General features: G+C 45.6%; 1 protein-coding gene and 1 long non-coding RNA gene across 2 annotated transcripts in view; one reads left to right on the top strand and one right to left on the bottom strand.

Annotated features, from left to right (window-relative positions):
• LOC140214256 (uncharacterized) overlaps nt 1-17,358 on the bottom strand; it is a 100,859-nt gene extending 83,501 nt beyond the window's left edge. Inside the window, exon 1 of the long non-coding RNA XR_011891224.1 lies at nt 16,985-17,358. This is a non-coding gene — a long non-coding RNA (uncharacterized lncRNA). The remainder of the gene's footprint in view (nt 1-16,984) is intronic.
• LOC140214152 (beta-1,3-galactosyltransferase 1-like) lies at nt 9,923-10,798 on the top strand. The gene has a single exon (XM_072285509.1). The coding sequence runs from the start codon at nt 9,959-9,961 to the stop codon at nt 10,796-10,798; it is 840 nt and encodes a 279-aa protein (XP_072141610.1). The 5' UTR covers nt 9,923-9,958.
• Nucleotides 17,359-23,085: the final 5,727 nt, after the last annotated feature.

Here is a 23,085-nt window from a genome sequence, read left to right as displayed (position 1 = left end):
TTGGGGGCAAACCAGTACCCAAAGTAGATAAGATAAGAATATTAGGACTTTTCATCCAAAGCAATGGATACAACGACGAAACCATACGGAAACTGGAAGGTTATGCAGCACAAGTCACCGGGATATTCAGAAGAATAGCTCTTAAGGGGAGAGGGCTAAGAGAAAGAAGCCTAGTTAAGCTAGTACAAGCGTACGTCATCAGTAGACTTAGCTACGCCACACCATACCTTAACATCCGGGCTTCAGAAAGAGACAAATTAGACTCGATAATCAGAAGATGCTATAAACGGGCACTCGGATTACCCATAAGCACCTCCACTGAGAGACTCCTAGCAATGGGAATTCACAATACATGGCAAGAAACAGCCGAAGCAGTTAAAACCGCCCAACAGGAAAGACTCAGCCAAACATATACAGGCAGAGCTATCCTGAACATGGTGGGGCTGCAGACAGACAGAGGCATGCAAAAGAAACGTGACATCCCAAGAGAAATCAGAGAACAGCTAAGGATAGGCCCAATTCCCAAAAACATGCACCCCACCTTCAACAAAGAAAGGAGGGAAAAGAGAGCCGAAGCACTGGTCAGACGCTTCAGCGAAATAGATAGGGAGATAGTGGCGTACACGGATGCGGCCAGCGGCAAACTGGGTGCGGCAGTAGCCTCGGTGGTAGATGGCCAAGGCGAAGCAGTCTCAGCAGCAACAATACGCAGCCGCAATCCGGAAGCAGCGGAAGAAGTAGCCATCGCGCTTGCCTGTGTCGGGACCAAGGCGAGCTACATAATAAGCGACAGCAAAACAGCCATCCACAATTACGGAAAACGCAGAATCGCACCAGAAGCGATACGAGTACTAACAGGAAAGAACATTGACCGAAAAATCAGCCTCGTATGGGCACCAGCTCACACGTCGGTCCCAGGCAACGAGGCGGCACACTTCCTAGCCCGAGATCTCTACTTCCGGGCAGGAACAGAGCCGCCCGCTTGCAAGGAACTAGACGAGAGACTACAGACCTACACAGAAATAATCGAAAACTATAAGCTTCAGCGTAGAACTGTCCCCCCTCCGGACAAGGAGCTCGGAAATAGAGAGGCGAGAGCCTGGCGCAGACTGCAAGCAGGAAACTACATAAATCCAGTATGGGCGTCACACGTACTGAAAGACGAAGATATAGACGATAAATGTAAGAGATGCGGGGAGAGGGGGACCCTCGACCATATAATCTGGCAATGCGTAGACTCCCCAGGTGTCAAGGAAGGAATAAATAGTAGAGAAGCCTGGGACACCCTTCTGCAAAGCGTGGACCCCGCCATGCAGAGGAGAGCCATCCATCTGGCGGCAGAGGCCGCGAAGAGCCAACAACTCTTTGCCTGCATCTAGTCGCGGAGACCCCCACCCCTGTCCCCAGGCCTGCGCGCCAGGGGCAGGGAGTAGGGGGTCTCCTTCTCTGATGGAAATAAAAGTTTTTGGAACGGAACGGAACGGAGCACCGCCACGGCGAGATCGCAAGTTCGCGGCCAGTAAAGCTTTCGCTTTAAAATGCGCGCCGATCCCGGAGGCACAGCAGTCCGGCGATTCTCCTGCTCCCATCACACAACGGGTGACGCGACAGAGTGTCGTGCGCAGTGACTCCGCCTTCAGCACGTGGAGGAGCACTACATCGTAGAGTTACTGTGTTTCTACTACTACATCGCGCTCTACTACATCTCTGCTACATCGCGCTCGCGCCGGGGAAATTCCAGTACGTCGGGGGAGCGGCAAGGAATAAGACTAGCGCCGAAGCGGACTTTCAAAAGCCCGAAAATAAACGTGCAAAGAGCGCCAGACGTCACTATATACATACTCAAAAAAAAAAACTCGGCAAGCGACTGAAACTCTAGCTGACGTCAATCGAACGAAATGTCGCTCCCGCACAGCCCACACATTAAATTATGCGATTCACGCACTCCATTCCCAACCCCAACTCGCCAAGCGATACATTTTCTTTCATAAACTTCATCTAGAGGCTGGATCTCCTTCAAACATTTTCTTAATTTTTGAGTGGAGCGTATTCTACCCAACCAAACAACACGTCTATAATTCCTTCAAACACACATCGAACTAGGCCGACTGTTTCTTTTCTAGACTGCACAACATTTTTAAAAATGGCTCGCGTCAGGTAGCACATTTCTCGTCGCTGAGCTGGATTACTCGAAGAGGAGGGCATTAGTTGAACGAAAAACAGAACCGCTTAATTGACTATTTAACGAAAACATTACTTATTAGATTTTCAATTGATTGCTGTACAGCACATCTTGCAATTTACGAATTGTAGCCTATCATTTCACAAGGCGTATCTATTTTGAACGAATTCTCAGGATGATACCAGTTTCGAGGTATTTATTCCCAAAGCGCGCGATGAAATACTTGGTGTTCTAGTAATATTCCTGTGGTTCAATGAATAAAACGGCGTTTTGCTACATTTTTATCACTTAGACAGCGCACATGTGTAAAACAGTGATATACTGAGATCACGAGGGTTGCAATGTGGGCTCGTTGGTAATGCATCTTGAAGCGGTGTGCGGTAGCGCGATTAAAAGACGGGAAAGAAGAAGGCACACAGGGACACACACAGCGCTGTGTGTGTCCCTGTGTGTCTTCTTTTGCACCGTCTTTTAATCGCGCTACCGTGCACCCCTTCAATATACTGAGAATTCTATTCAGGTAAGTATGTCTTGCACGCTAACCTGCTACAATTGGTATGTTGAAATATCTGCCATAAAGCAATTTAGAAGAATTTTAGTTATAGAAATAATGCAAATTGGCGAATTATGCATTTCGATCTTCTTAAGTTATGCCCACGTTTTTAAGCAGTCCAGATCGAGGACCAGAATTTCTGAGAAAGATGTAGGATCTAAAAAACACGTGCTATATATTGCTATGGTAAGGGAATACATCTACTTAGGGCAGGTAGTGACCACGGATCCGGATCATGAGACTGAAATAACCAGAAGAATAAGAATGGGCTGGGGTGCGTTTGGCAGGCATTCTCAAATCACGAACAGCAGGTTGCCACTATCCCTCAAGAGGAAAATGTATAACAGCTGCGTCTTACCAGTACTCACCTACGGGGCAGAAACCTGGAGGCTTACGAAAAGGGTTCTGCTGAAATTGAGGACGACGCAACGAGCCATGGAAAGAAGAATGATAGGTGTAACGTTAAGGGATAAGAAAAGAGCAGATTGGGTGAGGGAACAAACGCGGGTAAATGACATCTTAGTTGAAATCAAGAAAAAGAAATGGGCATGGGCCGGACATGTAATGAGGAGGGAAGATAACCGATGGTCATTAAGGGTTACGGACTGGATTCCAAGGGAAGGAAAGCGTAGTAGGGGGCGGCAGAAAGTTAGGTGGGCGGATGATATTAAGACGTTTGCAGGGACAACATGGCCACAATTAGTACATGACCGGGGTAGTTGGAGAAGTATGGGAGAGGCATTTGCCCTACAGTGGGCGTAACTAGGATGATGATGATGATGATGATGATGATGATGATGATGATGATGATGATGATGATGATGATGATGATATATTGCTAGCCGCATTTCTGCGCGAGAAACAGCCACGAGTTCGGCACCATAAATAAATAGATGATGATCAAACGTTAGACTAATAATTTCGTTTTCTCGAAGGTACTCTCTCAGCTGGCAAAAAAAAAAAGAACAGCAGTAAAAAGAAAAAGGCGCTTGAGTGATTCTTCAGAGACCAATATGGAATTACGATATGGTTTGGGGATTCGCTTATATAACGCATTATTTATTATTTATACAAAAAGTTGGTGTCCTCTAAAAAGTTTTTCAAAACAAGAAGTGCTCTTTTTTGAAGGCCCGCAGTTGGCCATGGACCAAGAATCTTTTTCAGAGTCAATGGTTTTCTGTCAAATATCAACAAATTTGCTTGCAGTACTCTTCTTTGTGGATCGTATTTCGTGCACTCGAGAAGATGATGCACATCTTCGTCTGGATGGCCCCAAGTACACTGCGGACTAGAGACACGTTTTATCCTGTACAAGAAGTGTTTCGTAAATGCAATACCAAGACGCAGGCGGTGTACCAATGTTTCAAATGTTCTGTTGTCTCTTAAATTTTCCGGCATTGATAAGTTTATATATGGGTCTATAAAGTATAACTCCGAGTTTTTAGTTTGCTGATCAAACCAGGTAGTTTTGCTGAGGCTACAAGAAATCTGTCTCAGGAGCAGACGGACTTCACTACGCAATAGGGGAAGATTGGTTGCCTCTGCGTTATTGTGCGCCCTATTCGCAGCTGCGTCCGCTGCAGTATTACCAGGAATATAGCAGTGCCCAGGTATTCACTGAAGTGCAATTACGTGGTTCATTTCGCTTGCTTTTGTAAGTTCTTTGAGTGTCTGATGCAATAGCAAAATGTTCAAAGAATGTTTCTTATTGCTCTGTAGTAATGTGAGAGCGGCTTGTGAATCGCTAAAGATAACCCATTTTTGAGAATGTTTTTCTGATGTTATGAAACGCAAAGCACACAGGATTGCAAACAGTTCTGCCACGGTAGAAGATGTCTCTCGGCATAATTTAAATGTTTGCACTAGCGCTAAATGTGGAATGGCGAATGCTGAAGTCGAGGAATTTTTATGACACGAACCATCTGTATAAACGTGGATGTACTGGAGATATAAGGAGTAAATTTGGAAGAGTGCCAGTTGTTATGCGGCTACTATGAACATGTCTCTCTTAGATATAATCCCGTCAACTGATAATTCTATTTTAGGACATGTTAACATCCAGGGAGGGTAACAAGCATCCACTTTGCATAATTCAAATCTAGGAAAACGGGGCAGGTTATGCAAAAAGGTTATCGCTGACTATCATGGTCGATCGTTTCTGCCAGACCTTTATTATTTTCGTCCCATTCAGGTGCCCACGAAAGCCGGACATGGATGTCCGTTATGTGGCAATTATATCCTTTTGGCCCGATTGTTGTAACGACACGTTTACTGATACACATTCATAAGAGGAGTACTCCAATTTATATTACGGCGACTAATACGAGTACCTGTGACCCGCTTCCAGCGACGCTTCACATGCCAATTATAACCAAGGTCAACAGCTATGCTCTGGTGGATTTACACCGTACTGTGAAACATTCTGCATATGTCGCTTGACATACGTGGTGGTCGCATTTCTATCAACAGGTCAGTAGAAACAAATGCACTCTAAGTTCAGCCACCAGCGGTAAAAGATTTGGCAGACGTAACCATACTTGACATCTAGGTAACGTGAAGCGTTGCGCGAATTGTCGCAGCACGAGACGTCAACGCGCGTTAAGCATCTTTCTGTGAGACGTTTTCTCTTGATATCGGCGCCGTTGGCGATCCTCGAAATCAGCCGAGGTCAGATTATTTATGTGGGGCATTCTGGCGGAAACTGCAACAATTCTTGTCCACTCGGCGGGGATCGTTGCAGCACGATACGCCGACGCGCGTCGAGCTGGTGTGACCTTAGCAGCCCAAGGCGTGCTTTGTCGTTTTCCTGTTGCTTAGTATTTTAAGACGGCGAGTAAATCTGAACCCGCAAAACCAGCGCGACGCTCGTTCACGTCTCTTGATCCAGCTAATACGATAGCGGACACGAGGGTGCGACGCCGACGATGCCGCCAGAGCGAAACTTGACGCTAACTTGGCGCCGCGCATCGAGAGCACATCTTGTACAAGAATATAAGAGGAAAACGCGCATCAACGTGCCCCCTTTCCCCCTCCTCTCCTGGCGCGCGCACTTCTCCCCGCTCTCCCCCTTGCTCGCGAGAGGAGTGTGGCGTCCACTCTAACAACCTTCCTCCCTTGCGAGCGCGAGAAGACACCGCCGTAAAAAGCCACCCTACGTCTGGGCTCACGCTGGCAAGCTTTCGCTCGCACCTACAGCATGCGGTGCGCGGCTCCAATGTTATCGCACGTGGCCTTTATGCGGAACATCACGGCGACGCCTACAGCTAAAATTCGTCTGGACTGTCCATATGGCGAGACGAGCTACGCCGCCATAACTGGCTCCGCGCGGAGAATACCGTTGCGTATTCAAAACCGTCTAATCGATTCGAAGTTTTCTTCAGTCTTTGTAGTAGTGTAACTTTGTAGGCACGGTAAAGAACTAGAAACACGGTGAAAACCGAGCTTAAGTTGTAACTCTTAATTGGACAAACCTCGGCACAAAAAGGCAAGTGGAACTCAAATCGAGGCGGCAGTAGCGAGCACACTCGACGATTCTAATCTCGCGGCTGAAGTCGGTCCGGTATTTTAATGTAACAGCAATTAAGTACTACAAACTTGCTTTGCCCCTTGTCAGCCCATCCGGTTCGTCCATTCTTTTACGCTGCCGACAACCATCGTCATCACAGACGACACATGGCGATGATTTCTTAATCAGGCCACCTGGCCATTCCAAGCTTCGCCGCTGCCCCCACGGCGTGAAGAAAAATAAATCTTCTACACAACCGCCTCTACTAGGATATAAAACCAATGCCATGAACCACTGTGCATTTGGGAGTCGAGCGCGCTAACCATTGAACTATCGAGCAACGTTTTTTCTCTTTCATCTTATTTATTAAGGTGCGCAAATTATCATCACCAAGTAATATGTTCCCTTAAAAGAAAACTATCGACTCTCAGAATTACAGACACTATGACGTGATGGTGCAATAACCCCATATGCAAACTTATGACATATATGCAAACTGTGCAAACACATATACAAACATGATGCAAATGATCCACATAGGCAAACTGTGACAGTGACGTTCACTGTCACAGGCCCAAAGCACACACTCAAGGACGGCCATGAGCGGAGAAAAGTGCGGATAATAAATCACTGGATATATATATATATATATATATATATATATATATATATATATATATATATATATATATATATATATATATATATATATATATGTGTATATATATATATATGTACCATATTTTTGTAATGCCTCGTAGTGCGAGTGTCAGCCGCGGCACCACTCTCGACACCAGGTTGCTGCCTTCTGGCGGAGAATGCGGGAGAAGGGACGAACTGGCTGAACTTGCGGTGCGTGTTCGCCTGTTCTGGTGTTTCAGACATGTTCCTAACGCATCTGCTAACCTGTTTGTTTTCTGCATCTTCTGAGAAGCAGGATGTACAAAATTTATTCGCCCGTAAGGTACATCTATTTCAGCCTGTTGGTATGCCATGATATTGGTATGCCAGGCTATTGATCATTATCATAAAACAAAGATAATTAATGATCAATAGCCTGGCAAGGGAACAAGAGATCAGAATCGCCAGTGAGCCTCCAGTGTTTGTCAACCAGTGCGTTTACCTAGGTCAATTATTCACAGGGTACCCTGATCGTGAGAAGGAAATTTACAGAACAGAAATGGCTTGGAGCGCACTCGGTACACATTGTCAGATCCTGACTGGAAGATTACCATTATCATTGAAAAGAAAGGTGTAAAATCAATGCGTTCTACCAGTGCTGACATATGATGCAGAAACTTACTGACAAGGAACCAAGAATGTTAGGCGTAGCGTTAAGAGACAGGAAGAGAGCGGTGTGAATAAGATAGCAAACGGGGATGGCCGATATTGTAATTGACATTTAGAGAAAGAAATAGAGATGGCCAGGTCATCTAATACTTAGGTTGTATAAACAGTGGCCCATTAGGGTTACAGAATCGTTGCCAACAGGAGGGAAGCGCAGTTGAGGATGGCAGAAGACTAGGCGGGGTGGTGAAATTAAGAAATTCGCAGGCTTAAGTTGGAATCGATTTCCGCGGGACAGGGGTAATTGGAGATCGGAGGGAGAGGCCTTCGTCCTGCAGTGTCCTGCAGTGGACGTAAAATAGGCTGATGATGACGACGACGAAGATGATGGTGGTGGTGATGATGATGTATGCTATAAGTATGTACAGCCTTGCGCATTGAGGACACGTACACAATAAAGAACGACGGGACACAAGTCCTGCGGCACTGACCTTCGTTGTCTACACCAACATCCAGCGAGAAAGGACGCGGCTCATGCAACAGCCCTGCGACGTACACGGAGACACGAGGGAAGCTTGTGTTCGAGTAGTGCGTATACGCCGTACTTGTTTTCCACGGCGCCTGAAACAACGCCATTCGGTATTGGCTTCACTTCCAAAAATGACTTGGGGCCCAGCAAGTGTCACTCATGCGGGTACTCGTTTTGCTGCCGTAAACTACGCGGTAACGCGCGTTCTGACTTCCTACGCTGCGGGCTTGGGACAGAAGTGCAGTTTACGGCCGTACGGCATTTTTTGTCAACTAGATTCGCTTTCCGGAAGGAAAGCTCGCGGAGGCCACGGCGCTTTCGTGCATTTTGGATACAAAAGACAGGTCAGCTGAAAGCCGTCGGGTGCGCGTGTCGACTTCGTAACTTGCGCAGCGATTGTTCCGTTAGGGCAAGTGTAACGAGACCTGAATAACAAGACGTAACTTAACGGTTTCCGTGCCCTGTGTCTTTCGTGCACGTGAATCAGCCGCACTTGAGCACTCGCGCCCGCGAGAAGAGCAAGCCGAATATAAGTAGCGTGCACAGATACAGGACTGCGCACGCGTCGATGCCTCGCTGTTTTGTTTTAGAGCGCAGCTCTTGATTGCCCGTTCCAGCAGCGTGCGGCGGCGGCGGCTCCTTAACCAAGCGAACGAGCACAAAAGCGAAAGATGAAAGACGCAAGCCGCGAACGGCGGAGGCCAATGAGAGCGGCCCCTTCAGTGACGTGCGCGCGGGCAACTGGTTTCATGCAGGCCCGTCCGAGCGCTCTTAACAAAACGTCGTTTCATGCATTGACGCGCAAAAGTAACTGTAACTTCAAAGCATTTCTCCGCGAAGTTCGGGAATCAATATCTCGAAACTGGTGTCATCCTGAAAATTCGTTCCAAGTGGATTCGCCTTGTGAACTCCACGACTAGAATTTGTAAATTGCAATATGGGCCATAACGTAATTAGTTCAAAACTTTATTAGTGAATTTTTCTTAGTCGATTATGCACTTCAATTTTTTGTGCAAGTACTATGCTCCCCTTCGAGCATACCAGCTCGTGAACTAGAATTGTGCTATCTGCCACAAGCAACGTTTAAAAATTTTCGGAAGTGTTCGCTGAAACACCCTGAATATACAGAATTTTGAGCAACTGAGGATAATCATATATAAAAGCAGAGCACGAAACATTCATAGCGCGCGCACATTCATGTTCTCTCCACTTTTACTTACGCGCACGACACAACATACGGTGGATCTGACGCCGACATCGGCAGAGAAAGCACGCGGCTACCGGCAGGGCGAGACAAGGCATTTCGGAAAACTAACAACTCAAGCTCACATCCAGCCGACCTTAAACCACGTGTTATCGCTAGATGTCGCCCGCGCCGTCGCGTGAAAGCCCGTCGCCTATTCTAGACAGGCATCTTGCCCTTTGTGCGTGAACAAAAAGCTGTAGCTCGAGCTCGGCTCTTGCTGAAGCAAGCCCACCAAATGTCGTGCAAGCGGTCAAGAACATTTAAGTTATTTCTTCGAAGACAGAAACACAATAAGGCCAGTTCAAACCACTTGCTAGCACAAGGAAGAACACAACGAGAAAAATGACGCAGCTGTCCTTCGACCGACGCTTAAGCAATAAACAACTAAAAAAAAACGATAACAAACAAGCAATAAGAAATACGAACGCTGCCGCCATATGTTAGCGACGCGACAAGTGCAACAGAAACGGTACGTGAAACTGACTTTTCCTTTGGTGATCAAAATTCCTAACCTCATCATGAAAGGTCTCGGTGTAGCTCGTACGCTTTTGATACTCTCAGCGCTCTCCGTTGGTTTTGTCACCATACACTACAAGTATGCCCGTTATCAGACTAAACGATATCCTTCGTCGACGCATTGCGGTCCCGGAAATACGATGCCTGCCTTCAAGTACGTAACACAGACGGCAAAATATTGTGAACGGGCTGCTAATCGAACTTCGGTGCTTATCGGTGTCGCTTCAACCACGGACCACTTCGATGCTCGAGCGGCGATTCGGGATACTTGGGGTGGCACGGCCCTCAAAATGGACTACGTGGTCGTCTTCTTGCTCGGAAAGACACTGGACCTAGAAGTACAGCGCAATGTATTCGCAGAACACGGCCTTTACGGTGATGTCCTTCAGGGAGACTTTCTCGACACCTACAGGAACCTCACCTACAAGACTGTGATGCTGATCCGCTGGGCTCGGGAAAAGTGCTCGGGCGTCAATTTCGTGCTGAAGACCGACGACGACATGCTGGTCAGCGTATGGGACCTCGCCATCGTCGTGAAAGGTTTGGAGGGAGTCAAACGCACAATGTGGGGCTATCTGTATCGCGATCCTCAACCAGATCGCAACGTATCCTCCAAGTGGTATGTCTCTAGGAAAGAATACGCGCCAGATACCTATCCCCCATTCCTCTCGGGGACCGGATACCTAATATCTGGTGACAGCATTGCCGCACTTGAGGAGCTCACACACGACGAATGCTTCTTCCCTTTTGAAGACGTCTACCTGACCTCCTTCGTTGCGAAGAGAGCTCAAGTGAGTCGTTTAGGTTTGAATGGCTTCTCCATTGAACACAAGTGGTTCCATCAGCCGTGCTCGACCCCCAGGGTCGTAACGTCTCATGATTGGAGCGCAGCGGCATTGCGACAAGAATGGAGTCGGGCTGTCTCCCGGTTGGACTTCGGGCGGTGTGCGGGAATAAAGAAAAGCCAGATGGTGTCGTAGACCAGAACAAAAAAGTGTGGCCACTTGTGTTCATCTTGGACATAGTGTAATCAACGTTGCACTATACAGGTAGGTAGAGTTAGTGCGGCCCCACTGCATTTCACATTTCACAATGTGAAGCATTTCTTCGTGAACATTTGCCACTCTGACAGTATCTATCTATCTATCTATCTATCTATCTATCTATCTATCTATCTATCTATCTATCTATCTATCTATCTATCTATCTATCTATCTATCTATCTATCTATCTATCTATCTATCTATCTATCTATCTATCTATCTATCTATCTATCTATCTATCTATCTATCTATCTATCTATCTATCTATCTATCTATCTATCTATCTATCTATCTACCTACGTCTTGGTGCTCTCGCGGTCGTTTCGCTAACTTTGTATGTACAGGGCGTCCACTCTTAGAGTCAACACGTCTGAGCGTGTTCATCGCTGCGCAGGATCCTCGGGGAGGTGCTTCGCGTCGTCCGCTACAGTGCTACAGCTCGCCGCTCTAGCTCTGCTGAGAGTACACTTCACCAAGCGCAAGGCGATCGAGGTGGCCTCGCGGGCAAACACGCTTCATGCCCTCACTTGGAGCATTTTCCGGCTGGTTTTGTCTACAGCTTGCGAACAGCCTGCTCAGGCAATATGCATGAACAGAAACAAGCTTATCAGCGCATCAGCAACTTCGCTTTCTCTCTTCTTCCGAGTGATGAGGTTAGAAGAACAAATTTAATTTTTGCGCGCTCTTCATTAGGCTGGGGCCCTATTTATTTTGATGTCACAGCTGTTGGTGCAGTGCATGTGGAGAAACCCATCAGGCGCGCTTTTCATGATTGGGGTCATGACGTGATGAGCCTAGCACACCGTTTCGTGCATCTCCTGATGCTATAACAAAATTGGTTAATTGACTTTAAAAAATGGCCGACACCCGTCCTATATATCACAGAAAATTAGAGAGGGATTGTTTAATCGTGCATATATACTTGATCGTGTTTGCCATCAATTCTACCATTAAGCAGAGCAAAAAAGTACTTCCACAGTAACTAAGGAATGGGATGCGCTGCTCCGCGGCTCTTTTATTGCCGTGTTAATGTGGCTCGTAACTGCGCAAGGATCGCTTACATGATATGAGAAACTGCTCTCTCCGGTATAGTAGATGATTTGGCAGTAACACTACGTGCCGTTTTCATCTTTTTAGATCCAATGGAAAGATGCAGCTCATCTTTTTTTGTCATACTTTACATAAAAACGCCGAAGCGGGGCCGGCCACTGTCGAACACATGTCGCGGGTAGTCGCATTCTCATTTAGAGGAATCGTCGATCAATCCTTTGATAACATTGATAGGCTTATGTAAATTGGTGGCGCGGATGCCTTCTTTTCTTTATTTTTTAGACCCTCGAGTCAATGCACGCAGAATGCGAATGTTGTGTCGGTCCATTTTCAAACCGTGGGTAAAGTTGAAAATACATAATCGACGTGTCTATTCTCTAGCTCACATTACCACTTGCCGGCTAATTAAGTGGTTCTTCGCCTCCAGTTCATTTCACCTTTTCCTCTCAAAACGAACTGTGAATATTCTCCCTAAAATTTAATAATTTGTTAATTGTGGGGTATACGTCCGGAAGCACATAGTCTCGGCGTCATGCCAACGATATGGGCAGCGGGGATAAATTTGGTACGAAGAAGTGATTTATGGTTTTTCTGGATTTATGGTCAACAGCTGTGACATTAAAATAAAAATGGCCCCAGCCTAATAAAGAGCGCGCAAAAAAAAAAAAAAATTTGTTCTTCTACCTTCATCACTCGGAAGGAGAAAGAAAGCGAAGTCGCTTATGCGCTGACAAGCTTCTTTCTGTTCATGCGTATTTCCTGAGCAGGCTGCTCGCGAGCTGTGGACAAAACCAGCTGGAAAATGCTCCAGTGAGTGCATGAAGCGTGCTTGCCCGCGAGGCCAGCTCGATCGCCTGCGCTTCGTGAAGTGTACTCGCAGCAGAGCTAGAGCGGCGAGCTGTCGCGCTGTAGCGGACGTCGCAAAGCACCTCCCCGAGGATCCTGTGCGCCCGGAGATGGGTGGCATGTTTAGGCTACATTAGTGCTTGTACACTGCCTTGCTTTGATCATGCTGATGCTCGTGCGACTGCGCCGCTTCGCTTCGATGCGCGGACGCGCCGGACACAGTGGCGCTCCGCGGAGCAATGAACACGCTTAGCCGTGTTCACTCTAAGAGTGGACGACCCTGCACCGAAATTTTCATAGTTATGACAAGAGTGCATGACGAACATAAATGATAGGTCATGACATGAATATCATGACATGCGTGTCATGTATGTCATGAGACATCTGCCTACGCCTTGTTATGCAACAAAATTGACATAGTGTAGCAAGAGTGTGTGACGAACATACACGATAGGCCATGACATGAATGTCTTGCCATGCGTGTCATGTAGCTCATGAAACAGCCACCTACGTCTTGGTGCTCTCATAGTTGTTTTGTTAATTTGGTATGTACCAAATTTGCAATGTATGACAAGCGTGTATGAGGAAAATAAATTATAGGTCATGATATGAATATCATGACATGCGTGTCATGTATGTCATGAAACATCTACCTACGTCTTGTTATGCACCAATATTGTCATAGTGTAGCAAGAGTGTGTGACGAACATACATGATAAGTCATGCCATGAATATCATGACATGCGTGTCATGTAGCTCATGAAACAGCCACCTACGTCTTGGTGCTCCCATAGTTGTTTTGTTAACTTGGTATGTACCAATATTTGCATAATTTGACAAGAGTTTATGACTAACATAAATGATGGGTCATGACATGAATGTCATGACATGCGCGCCATGTAGGTCATGAAACAGCTGCCTACGTCTTGGTGCCCTCATGGTCATTTCGTTAACTTGGTATGTATCAAAATTGGCATACTATGACAAGAGTGTATGAGGAGCATAAATGACAGGTCATGACATGAAGTGCGCGTCATGTAGGCCACGATACAGCTACCTACGTCTTAGTGCTCTCATGGTCGTTTTGTTAACTTGCTAGGCTCCCCACACACTGCTTCGCATTACATCGATTCCCACAGGGGGTGAGATCTGCCAGCTTTTTTTTTTTTTTTCGTTTGTCATTGTAGGACGAAGCAGTAATGGGGGCTTGGGCCAGAATGACTACTGCAGTATCCTAAGTCGTTAACTCAAAAAATGTTGATGTCTCATTATATTTATTTATAGGTGAGATTAACCGGCGCCAAAATGCATCGTCCACGCCGAGCAAGCTTGAAATGTCCTACTCTCAGGGGAAAATGACAAGCTCCATGTGAAATGCCCAGGCTTTGAAAAACGGTTCGTTCAATCCAACAGGCTCGCACAATACCATTATTGAAATGAAGGGTTGTCGTACAGGAAAACGTTTCCGACACCTGACCAATGTCGCGACCACAATCAATGAGCCCATACCCGAAACTGATGTCGATGTGTGCCATCGCGAACCTACTCGACACCCTGATAATTCCATTTCTTCAGCTTCGTCTGTAAGGAAGGAGATACATTTATAAGGCAAAGAAAGCAAGACTGACAAACAATGACATGGAAATAGCTGATAACACCAACTTATGTAACTGAGCACTTGTGCCCGACCTTGGAAGAAACTAATAGCTATGACAGTGAAGTGCAAGCACACCCACAAATAAAAGTCTGTGTGCTCAAATCACGGGAAAATATTTGCTAGAAGGACAGGTGGCTCCATGACTGTGCAGATTTCTTCGGAAGCTGATCTTGCTAAAATCAACTCTGCTGAGTAAGTTGTAATGTCACAGAAAGGCATCATACACAAAATGGAACATGACAGCCTTATTTCACATTTAACATTCGGTTTTCGCAAGTCATTTTGTTCCTCCTTGCCCTTCAATGTCAGTTCTGCTGAAAATATGGCGGATGATATTTCCATTTTGTTAAGTGATTTTTTCTTTTCGTCCGAAGTTTATTATAACATAAACAAGGTTTTGTAATGACAGCTGTATTCTACATTTGGACGGTTACAAGCATATATTAATCGGCTCGAGAAACACAAGGACGTTGCGTTGAAACAGGGCGAAGCTGTGAATTGGTGTCAGAATTATCCTTATACCAACTTGCGGTTTTGAAATCGTAACAGTGAACGAGGGCCAAGATAGATTTTATTTATGTTGATTATCGACCGCCGAATGAAATTTCTTTTCCGCTTTCTCACATGTTTTGAAATGTTTCTGGATGACGTTTGCAGGAATGGCTTCCACCTCTTCTATGGCGTTGATTTTAACAAATACATATTACAGAAGGATGCCATAAGTGAAGAATTCGTAACAATGATTCATACAGCCGGTTTTGTAAATCTTATTAGCACACCTACACGCATTACACTCAAAACATCGGCCTGTCGGCACCTGCCGATTACCAATATCGAGACTATACAGTGATCAACGTTGGTACAATTTTGCCGCAGGATATTAAAGACAATTGTCGCATCGTTATGTTATACAGTGAAATAAAATCAACCCTTCTCTAACTAGTCCAATTGTTGTGCAAATCGTGTCTGACAAAGGCCTAAAGTTACTCGGGAATGAAATCGGTGCATACGATGATTGGTACTTGTTATACTACATACCAGATGCCGCCATTGCGTAGGCAAAGTTTCTAGAGGTTCTTTCTGAAATTTATCCAGCTCGTTTTTCGTTGAAATAGAAAACGGTCGAAAAAGAAGCGTGAATCCCGTCAGCAGATGTCAAGAAGATTAGACACAAAAAATACACTTTATCCACATTTCAGCGTGCTGGGACGCCGGAGGCTTTATCCGCTTTTGAGGAAGGAACAAGCGCAACGAAGAACTAAAAAAGAAAGCACTAAGATAAATTACTATCAACGCCTGTTTTCCGAGTGCGTAAGGGGGAAGCGCCCTAATACAGTCCAGAAATTGATAAATGACGTCACCCGAAAAGCTAACTGACCATAACCGCGAACTGTGTGGAACAGTGCTCGATGGGCATTTTTAACGACCGTTTGATAGCTTCGATGTGCCTAAGAAAGCACCTGCGTTGTCGAAACGTCCACGAGTGCTTGCTCTCCAGAGTTTCTCTCTCTAACCAACAGACTACATTAAATGTTAAAGAAAGTTCATAAACTGAAGAAAAAAAACAGCAAAGTTTCGAACGTAGACAACTTGCAGATTAGGACAGTCAAGAACGTATTGCGGTTCGTATCCGCCATACTAAGCTACATTTTTAATTTAATTTCTGTACCTGGTGTTCTTTCCGGCTCCCCGAAAAGGACCACAGTGAGGGTCATATTTGGAGGTGGCGACAAGAACAATGCAGCCAGGTATAGACTTATCTGTGTAATCGCAGCTTTTTCTAAGGGTTTAGAAAAAGATCATGATTTTTTGAAATATGCTTTAACCGAATCACAGTTTGGATTCATAAAGGGTCGTTCTTCGGAATCAATTCAATTAAATATAAAATAAGCAAAAACAAAAAAATATTCAACGCAGTATTTTCAGTTCAAGCCTGTACGTTTAATGATGTTACTAAAGCTTTCGAGAGTCTGAACCCCGAGATATCACCATACAAATTGTCACAACGCGGAATTCGTGGCAAGCCTCTTGAATTACTAGGATTCTTCTTATTTAACCGTAGACAGTAAGCTTTACTGAAAAATATAGGATAGGTATTTTTACCACTGTTGTATGGAGTGCTCAGGGAAGTATACTGGGTCCCCTGCCATTCAAAGCCTACTTAAATGTAATCACTCACAATAATCCTTGTTCTTCCGTCATTGCATTATCATTGTATGCATGTACGCTGCAACATCGTGTACAGTACGTTTACATAAAAACGTGTCATGAGTACGTGTACGAGGCAGCTAACAGAATGGAACCGAGAAAAAACTAGGAGAGACACACTGCACAAAGAGAGACACGGAAATCGATTTCCTTTAGACGCACTACCACCTGGAACTTGTAAGTTTCGAAGTACTACAATTAGACAAGTTGAAAAACAATATTACTCCGTCACGTTTCCCCACGACCACACCAAGTCAACGTGCTACTTGATCGCTTCTACGCAATAAAGCGTCACTTCAATTATGCACGTTCCTTTGTGCTATACAAATGCGAAGCGCAGCTAAAACTAATAACGTTCTTACGTGTGCGTTGAGGAGGACTCGAGGAGCAGTTATGCAGAGGTATTTCCGCAAGAGCCCTTCGGTCGCTTCGAGAGGCAGCCTCCGCCAACCCAGACACTCGCCGCTTCGTGGCCGCCCGTCACCCCGTCGCTTCGATATGCAACTTTCGGAACACCGCACGCAATGCCGCATGCCCTCAGCAGCACGTCGGCGGTATTCTAGGCGCTCGTATCGTTCGAAATGTCACCGCTGTTACGCTCCGTCACGTTCGAGTTTCGGGTCAAGCGCGCTGCCGCTGATAGCAACAGCTCAGCCGGGGCTGTCGAGAAAAGAGTAAAGGCTATAGGTATACTGAAGAAGTGCTTGATGCGTTTGGCGGGGAAAAAAAAAGGAAAAGAAATGTACAGAAACCATTGACGATGACTGTCAAATGTAAGCGAATAGCCGAACGCTTCCAGAAAGATAACCGCTTGCCTCACGCGACGGTCGCTGTGCCGCTGCCCGTCTGCGAAACCAAGTGCCTTCGTTATCGTTTCTTTCGATCGCTTAGACACTGGTTTAGTACTGTGCGCCGCTTCGCAGAAGAAGCGCGCTGTTTATTGAAGGGTTGTTGCGCTTAGCGTGTATCAATTAGCGTCTTTGCTTCATGGCGTGATACCGCAGAATTAAAAGAGGCGTCTCACCAGTACATTTGTGGCGGTAGTTATACAAGCCGATTCCTCGTACGCTAGTTTTCTCCATATCGACGCGAGCGCCGGCTTAAAACCGTCCCGAATGGAGCCGGATGCGTGCAGTCCCGACTTTTCAGCAAATGTTCCGCGTCTCGACTTGACCCATGCAGTCGGGACGGTCAAATGTCCCGGATATTTTTTTTTTTTTTTTACTGGATAACAATAAATATACCAGATTGTTCTTTTATAACGCCCGACAGCACCGTTGACAGTACCTCTATCCGTACTGGTAGCCGTGTTAGTCCGGCAACTATACCGCCCCTTTCTTGTAAATCGCGACACGGAAGGTCGTAGATAATGCCCTGTCGTATATTTTATGTCTCTGCCGTCCATGTTAAGTCGTGCTGCCCAGCCATACTTATCAATCCAAGTAAAAAAAAAAAAGAATGTGTACAAGTTTGTTATATCGGTCATTCCAGCGACCATAGGCGGCGCGACGGTAGGCCAAAATGGCTGCCGAGACGGTGATAAGACGATCTCGCAAGCGTATGCATCTCGAGCATCAAAGCACGTCAGGCGCTCTAGTTTCGCTGCAAAGCCTACTTTCCCTCTTGCTAAAGAGACGCAAAGGTGTGTAAATGAAGGCGAAGCTACGTTCAACGCCGGTCACATGATATGCTGCGCCATCAAGTCCATTATATACAACTTTTGCAAAGGGAACCGCAGAAGCGTTGCGGAAAAAGGAGGCGTGGCCATGGAGGAAAGACAAACCGCCAGGAACGTTATTGCGCATGCGCTGTCGTCGAGAATTGTAAAAAAAAAATTACATTTTATGTATATCACTGGTGACTCCCGCAGGATTCCACCATTTGCAACATGGCCATTTTCGGCCGACGTCCATATGCCGTACATCAGGCACATTCTTTCTAAATCATATAACTCTGTTGATACCCCTGTCACACTGGGCGTTTTAATGTCATTCGAACCGAATGGCATTAGCATCGAATGACATTATTCGGTTGCTACGCAGCGATATTTAATGCCATTAGCACCGAATGACTTCCGCAATCGAATGAGTTCGAGAAACTCATTCGGCTTCGCACTCGGAGGGAATGTGTACTCTCAACCCCAGAATCACAGCAAAACAGGACAGAGCATTTGCAAATTGAAAACCATACTCGTTTAGAAATAATAACTTTTGCGTGTTTTAATGGACTTGTTACTTTAAAGAGAGAAAATCTGTGCGGCAGGCTGTCGCAAAATGTTGTTACTCTCCGGCTCAGCAGCGTCTGGCTGCCGCCCATGCCACCACCACTCTGCTCGTCGGCCATAGAACGTCTAATCGCTTCCTCTGATTATTACGCCTTGCTCGTAATGCAAAGTACGTAGCAACTAATCGCTTCACATCCTGCAGCTTAGCGTCCTCGTACAACGTCGCCATGTCAGCCATTTTGTTTGTTTTCAATTTATCGGCTACTCAGGTCGCTAAGCCTTGTTTTGGCTTATAGTGGCCACATAGTCTGAAATAGAAGAACTTTTTTTATACGCATCACTAAAATATTTTTTTTTCAGCGAAGAGACGTCCCACAAATATATTTAAATATATGGACTGCTTTTGGAAGCACTTTATGCCTACATTGTTTTACTTTAATTGCCACGTTTTTTTGTTTTTGTTTTTTCAGAATGACATTGATATCGCCACCGAATGACATTAATTTTTCGAGTGTAGCACCTCCGCGGGCGAATGACATTCTTTGCACCGAATGTCATTCGATTCGAATGACATTAAAACTCCCAGTGTGAACTAAAACTAAGGGGTTAATAACCTGTTAACAAAAAGGTAAGGAGATCACTGTAACTAAAAGCTATTGTCTTTAAAGGGACACTAAAGCGAAACAACAAATTAGTTTAGACTAATAAAGCATTATTTGAGAACACTGCAGGCAGTCATTTCAATATAATGGTTTAATTATTAGATGAGAAAATGAAGGTCGAAGTATCAGTATTTGAATTTTGCCCCGAAACCCCGACGCGGGTACGTCAGTGTGACGTCAGGGATTCCAAAGTATGTTTTCGCATTTGGGCCGCGTTGGCTGAGTAACGGTTCCCGAAACTTGCAATGTTTAATATTTCGTTCCTTTAGAACACAATGTAGACTATCTGCCCTGCTATATAATTAAGTAGGCCCTAGAAGATGCCATCAAAATCCGTGACGTCAAAGCGACCATGTGCGGGAACCTCATGGAGGCGTCGCCACCCGTCTTTCTTTCTTGCACTTTTTCTGGCTTACTAAGAGTCTTACCGTGCTAAGAGTAGTTTTTGGTGTCCTAGAGAGGTAATTTACTGATGAAAAAGAAATGATATTTCTCTTTATTGTCCCTTTAAATGACTTCATCATTGCAACAAAGAAAAGATTCCGGGTCAACAAAGGGTGAAGGGTGTGGAATACCGTATTGTTCATTTATAATTATTGCGACAGAGGTAGTCACCTATAGGTAGATGACGAAAGACATTACTGAATAAAAAATAAAGTAATAATTGGCCAAGTCTAGCCTAATTGGCACATTTATCGGCTTTGTATATAGTCCTGCTTAAAATCAGCATTTAGCGTTCCAAACACAGTTTTCCCATTTCATTTCAACTCCACACCGGAATCCCGGGCTCCCATTCCATTCCGGGTGTTTGAAAATGTGAATGACTCCGGAATCACTCCGGCTCCGGAGTTGTCATTCCGTAAAACCCTGATAGCATGTATCACTCGATAGCAATTGCACTCGAGGCACGAGCAAGCAATTATACGGACAACGGCGCCATGTCGCACTGTCGTGGCATCGAATTGAGAATGTGCGTGGAAGTTTAGAATTTTGCAGAGTTCTGTACGGACCGCATTTCCGAGACCGGGCCCGTTGCTAGCACCAAAAGCCCGGCTGAGCCCAACGTTGAAGAACAGCGAGTGCGACGAGTCCCCGGCCCGATATTAAAGAAACTTGAGGCCCAAACCGAGCCCAGCCCTACACTGCTAGGGCTTCGTTGCGGTGACGATATTTCTTTTTCATATTATATGAAATTTACTTACCCTGCCGCATTAAAAAAGCTAATTAAACATACATGCTTACCTTACTACATCGTAAAATCTTTTACGCCTTTAAGGGTGCAATGCCGTACAAAATGCCCTTACCACACCCTTACCTTCGGCAGTCTTAAATAGGGTGTAACTTTGACGAAAACACCCGTAAGACACCCTGAAAGAGTTTAAGGGTGTACGAAGGGTACGCTCTAAGAAAAGTTTACACCCTTTGTGGCGTATATGTGTGACGGCAGTACACTCTTAAAAAAATTTACACCCTTTGGGGCTTATCTTGTCCCACAACAATAATCGTCATCTGGCTTGCCCGCGTTTCCTTTCTTTAACGCTGCGAGCCCGGTACTTCCCAGTCACGAACGGCATGCGCGTTATCAGTGTGACGCAGCATTCTCGACAGGAAAGTAGCGAGCGCCGAGTTTTCAAGAAAGGAAACGCAAGCAAGGCAGATGACGATTATTGTTGTGGGACAAATATACACCCCAAAGGGTGCAACCGTTTTAAGAGCATCTGCCTTGCTTGCGTTTCCTTTCTTGAAACTCGGCGCTCGCTACTTTCCTGTCGAGAATGCTGCGCATGCCGTTCGTGACTGGGAAGTACCGGGCTCGCAGCGTTAAAGAAAGGAAACGCGGGCGAGACAGATGACGATTATCGTTGTGGGACAAGATACGCCCCAAAGGGTGTAAATTTTTCTAAGAGTGAGTGTAATCGTTATCTGTCTTGCCCGCATTTCCTTTCTTGAAAACGCTGCGCTCGTTACTTTCCTGTCGGGAATGCTATGTCATGCTGATAACGCGCATGCCGTTCGTTACTGGAAAGTACCGGGCTCGCCGCGTTAAAGAAAGGAAATGCGGACAAGACAGATGACGATTATCGTCGTGTGGCAAATATACACCCCAAAGGGCGCAACTGTTTTTAGAGTGCATGTATCGCAGGTTACTCGTGATAAAGGGTGCAACGGCGCAGAGTTGTTTTATTTTGGCAACGCAGTAATAATTATGAATGCAAATTAACTTTTGCAAGTCTGTCTTGAGATGATGCTTAAATAACAACTGTATGTTGCTCACTAACACACGAGAACATGCACAATAGGTATGGCATATGTCCGGAGATGAGTGCACATTTATGCCGAACGCTCAGACGCTCACCGTTGTCAAGCGGTACCCCCGTATTTGTGGCTCTAAATACCGATCAGGTAGCTCTTATTACTCGATTCCGAAGTGGGCGGCAACTGATTAAAAAGACAGACAGAAACAAGCTGTGGTACTTATCATCTGTTTGCCGTCATATGTGCACTTTTCAGTGACGTGTTATTAATGTGCTCACACATAAATTGGTGGTTTTTAGTGTCGATCCTAATGGTGAGTTCGCGCCAAGGTGTTAATGTGGTCGTATTGTATTTGTTAATTTTGTTTCTTTAGATATTCAGGCAGCGAATATGTGGGTTTCTTCATAGAGGATAAATACCGTATTTACTTGATTCTAAGGTGCCCTCGATTGTAATGCGTACCGGTTTTCCGCGACCAAAAGAAGGGGAAAAAATAAACGCTCTCGACTGTAACGCGCACCCGTTCACCGTGACCTAAAAAAAAGAAAAATCCTTTACGGTAACGCGCATCTAATTCTTTGAGGAAAAAAAAAAAGATTTACTCCCAATGCGCAAAAGTTGCGATAAATAAAGAAATGTCAGCTTCGCCCGAAAGGCGAAGCATCGATTACAACGGCAATTTCGTAGACAGCTATACGAAATGTAAGGATAGTAGTTTTATAAACCGTATAAACTTTTAAACATTCGCTTACTAGCTAAATAACAAAGCATGGTGTTAGGCGCGCACGAGCAAACGTGAACACGTCTCACTCAGTGACCACGGAAACTCTTTTATCAAAATGCTGGCGCGAGGTAGTGCGGTAGCAGGAGCGAGGGAATAGACCTTTGTGCCTCCTCTCGCTTCAACGCGAACTAAGCGACGAGAACACAGTGCGGTGCACCTAGATGCATATACTCTTTTGTCTCGATCGGAGATCGCTTTCAAGATGGGGGTCCGCGCGGCAGTGCCGTACGTAGCAGCCGCCGGTATGGAACACCTCTCCTGTTTGCGCCAGTCCTGCACGCAGGTTTTGGGAACTCTGAATGCCCATGATGCGGCCCGATTTCCGTTCGCCTCTGCAAACGCGATCGCTTTCCTTTTAATTGCGGCATCGTGATGAACTCGGCATGTCATTGCAGTCGGTACTTCCATGCTGATAGAGCAAACGCAGAAAACGGGAAGACGGACAATACACTAACCTGAGCCAAGGGAAGCATTGCCCAAGCATACGTACTGCAGCACATGGAGGAAGCTACGACAGCTAGGCTCGAAGCGCTTACG

Source organism: Dermacentor andersoni, chromosome 11 (assembly GCF_023375885.2).
Source record: "Dermacentor andersoni chromosome 11, qqDerAnde1_hic_scaffold, whole genome shotgun sequence".
Taxonomy (NCBI): domain Eukaryota; kingdom Metazoa; phylum Arthropoda; class Arachnida; order Ixodida; family Ixodidae; genus Dermacentor; species Dermacentor andersoni.
This window is presented reverse-complemented; position numbering and strand designations above follow the sequence as displayed.

Bases quoted from the DNA above. Each gene is read 5' to 3' on its own strand.
- LOC140214152 (XM_072285509.1), top strand. From the start codon at position 9,959: ATGCCTGCCTTCAAGTACGTAACACAGACGGCAAAATATTGTGAACGG.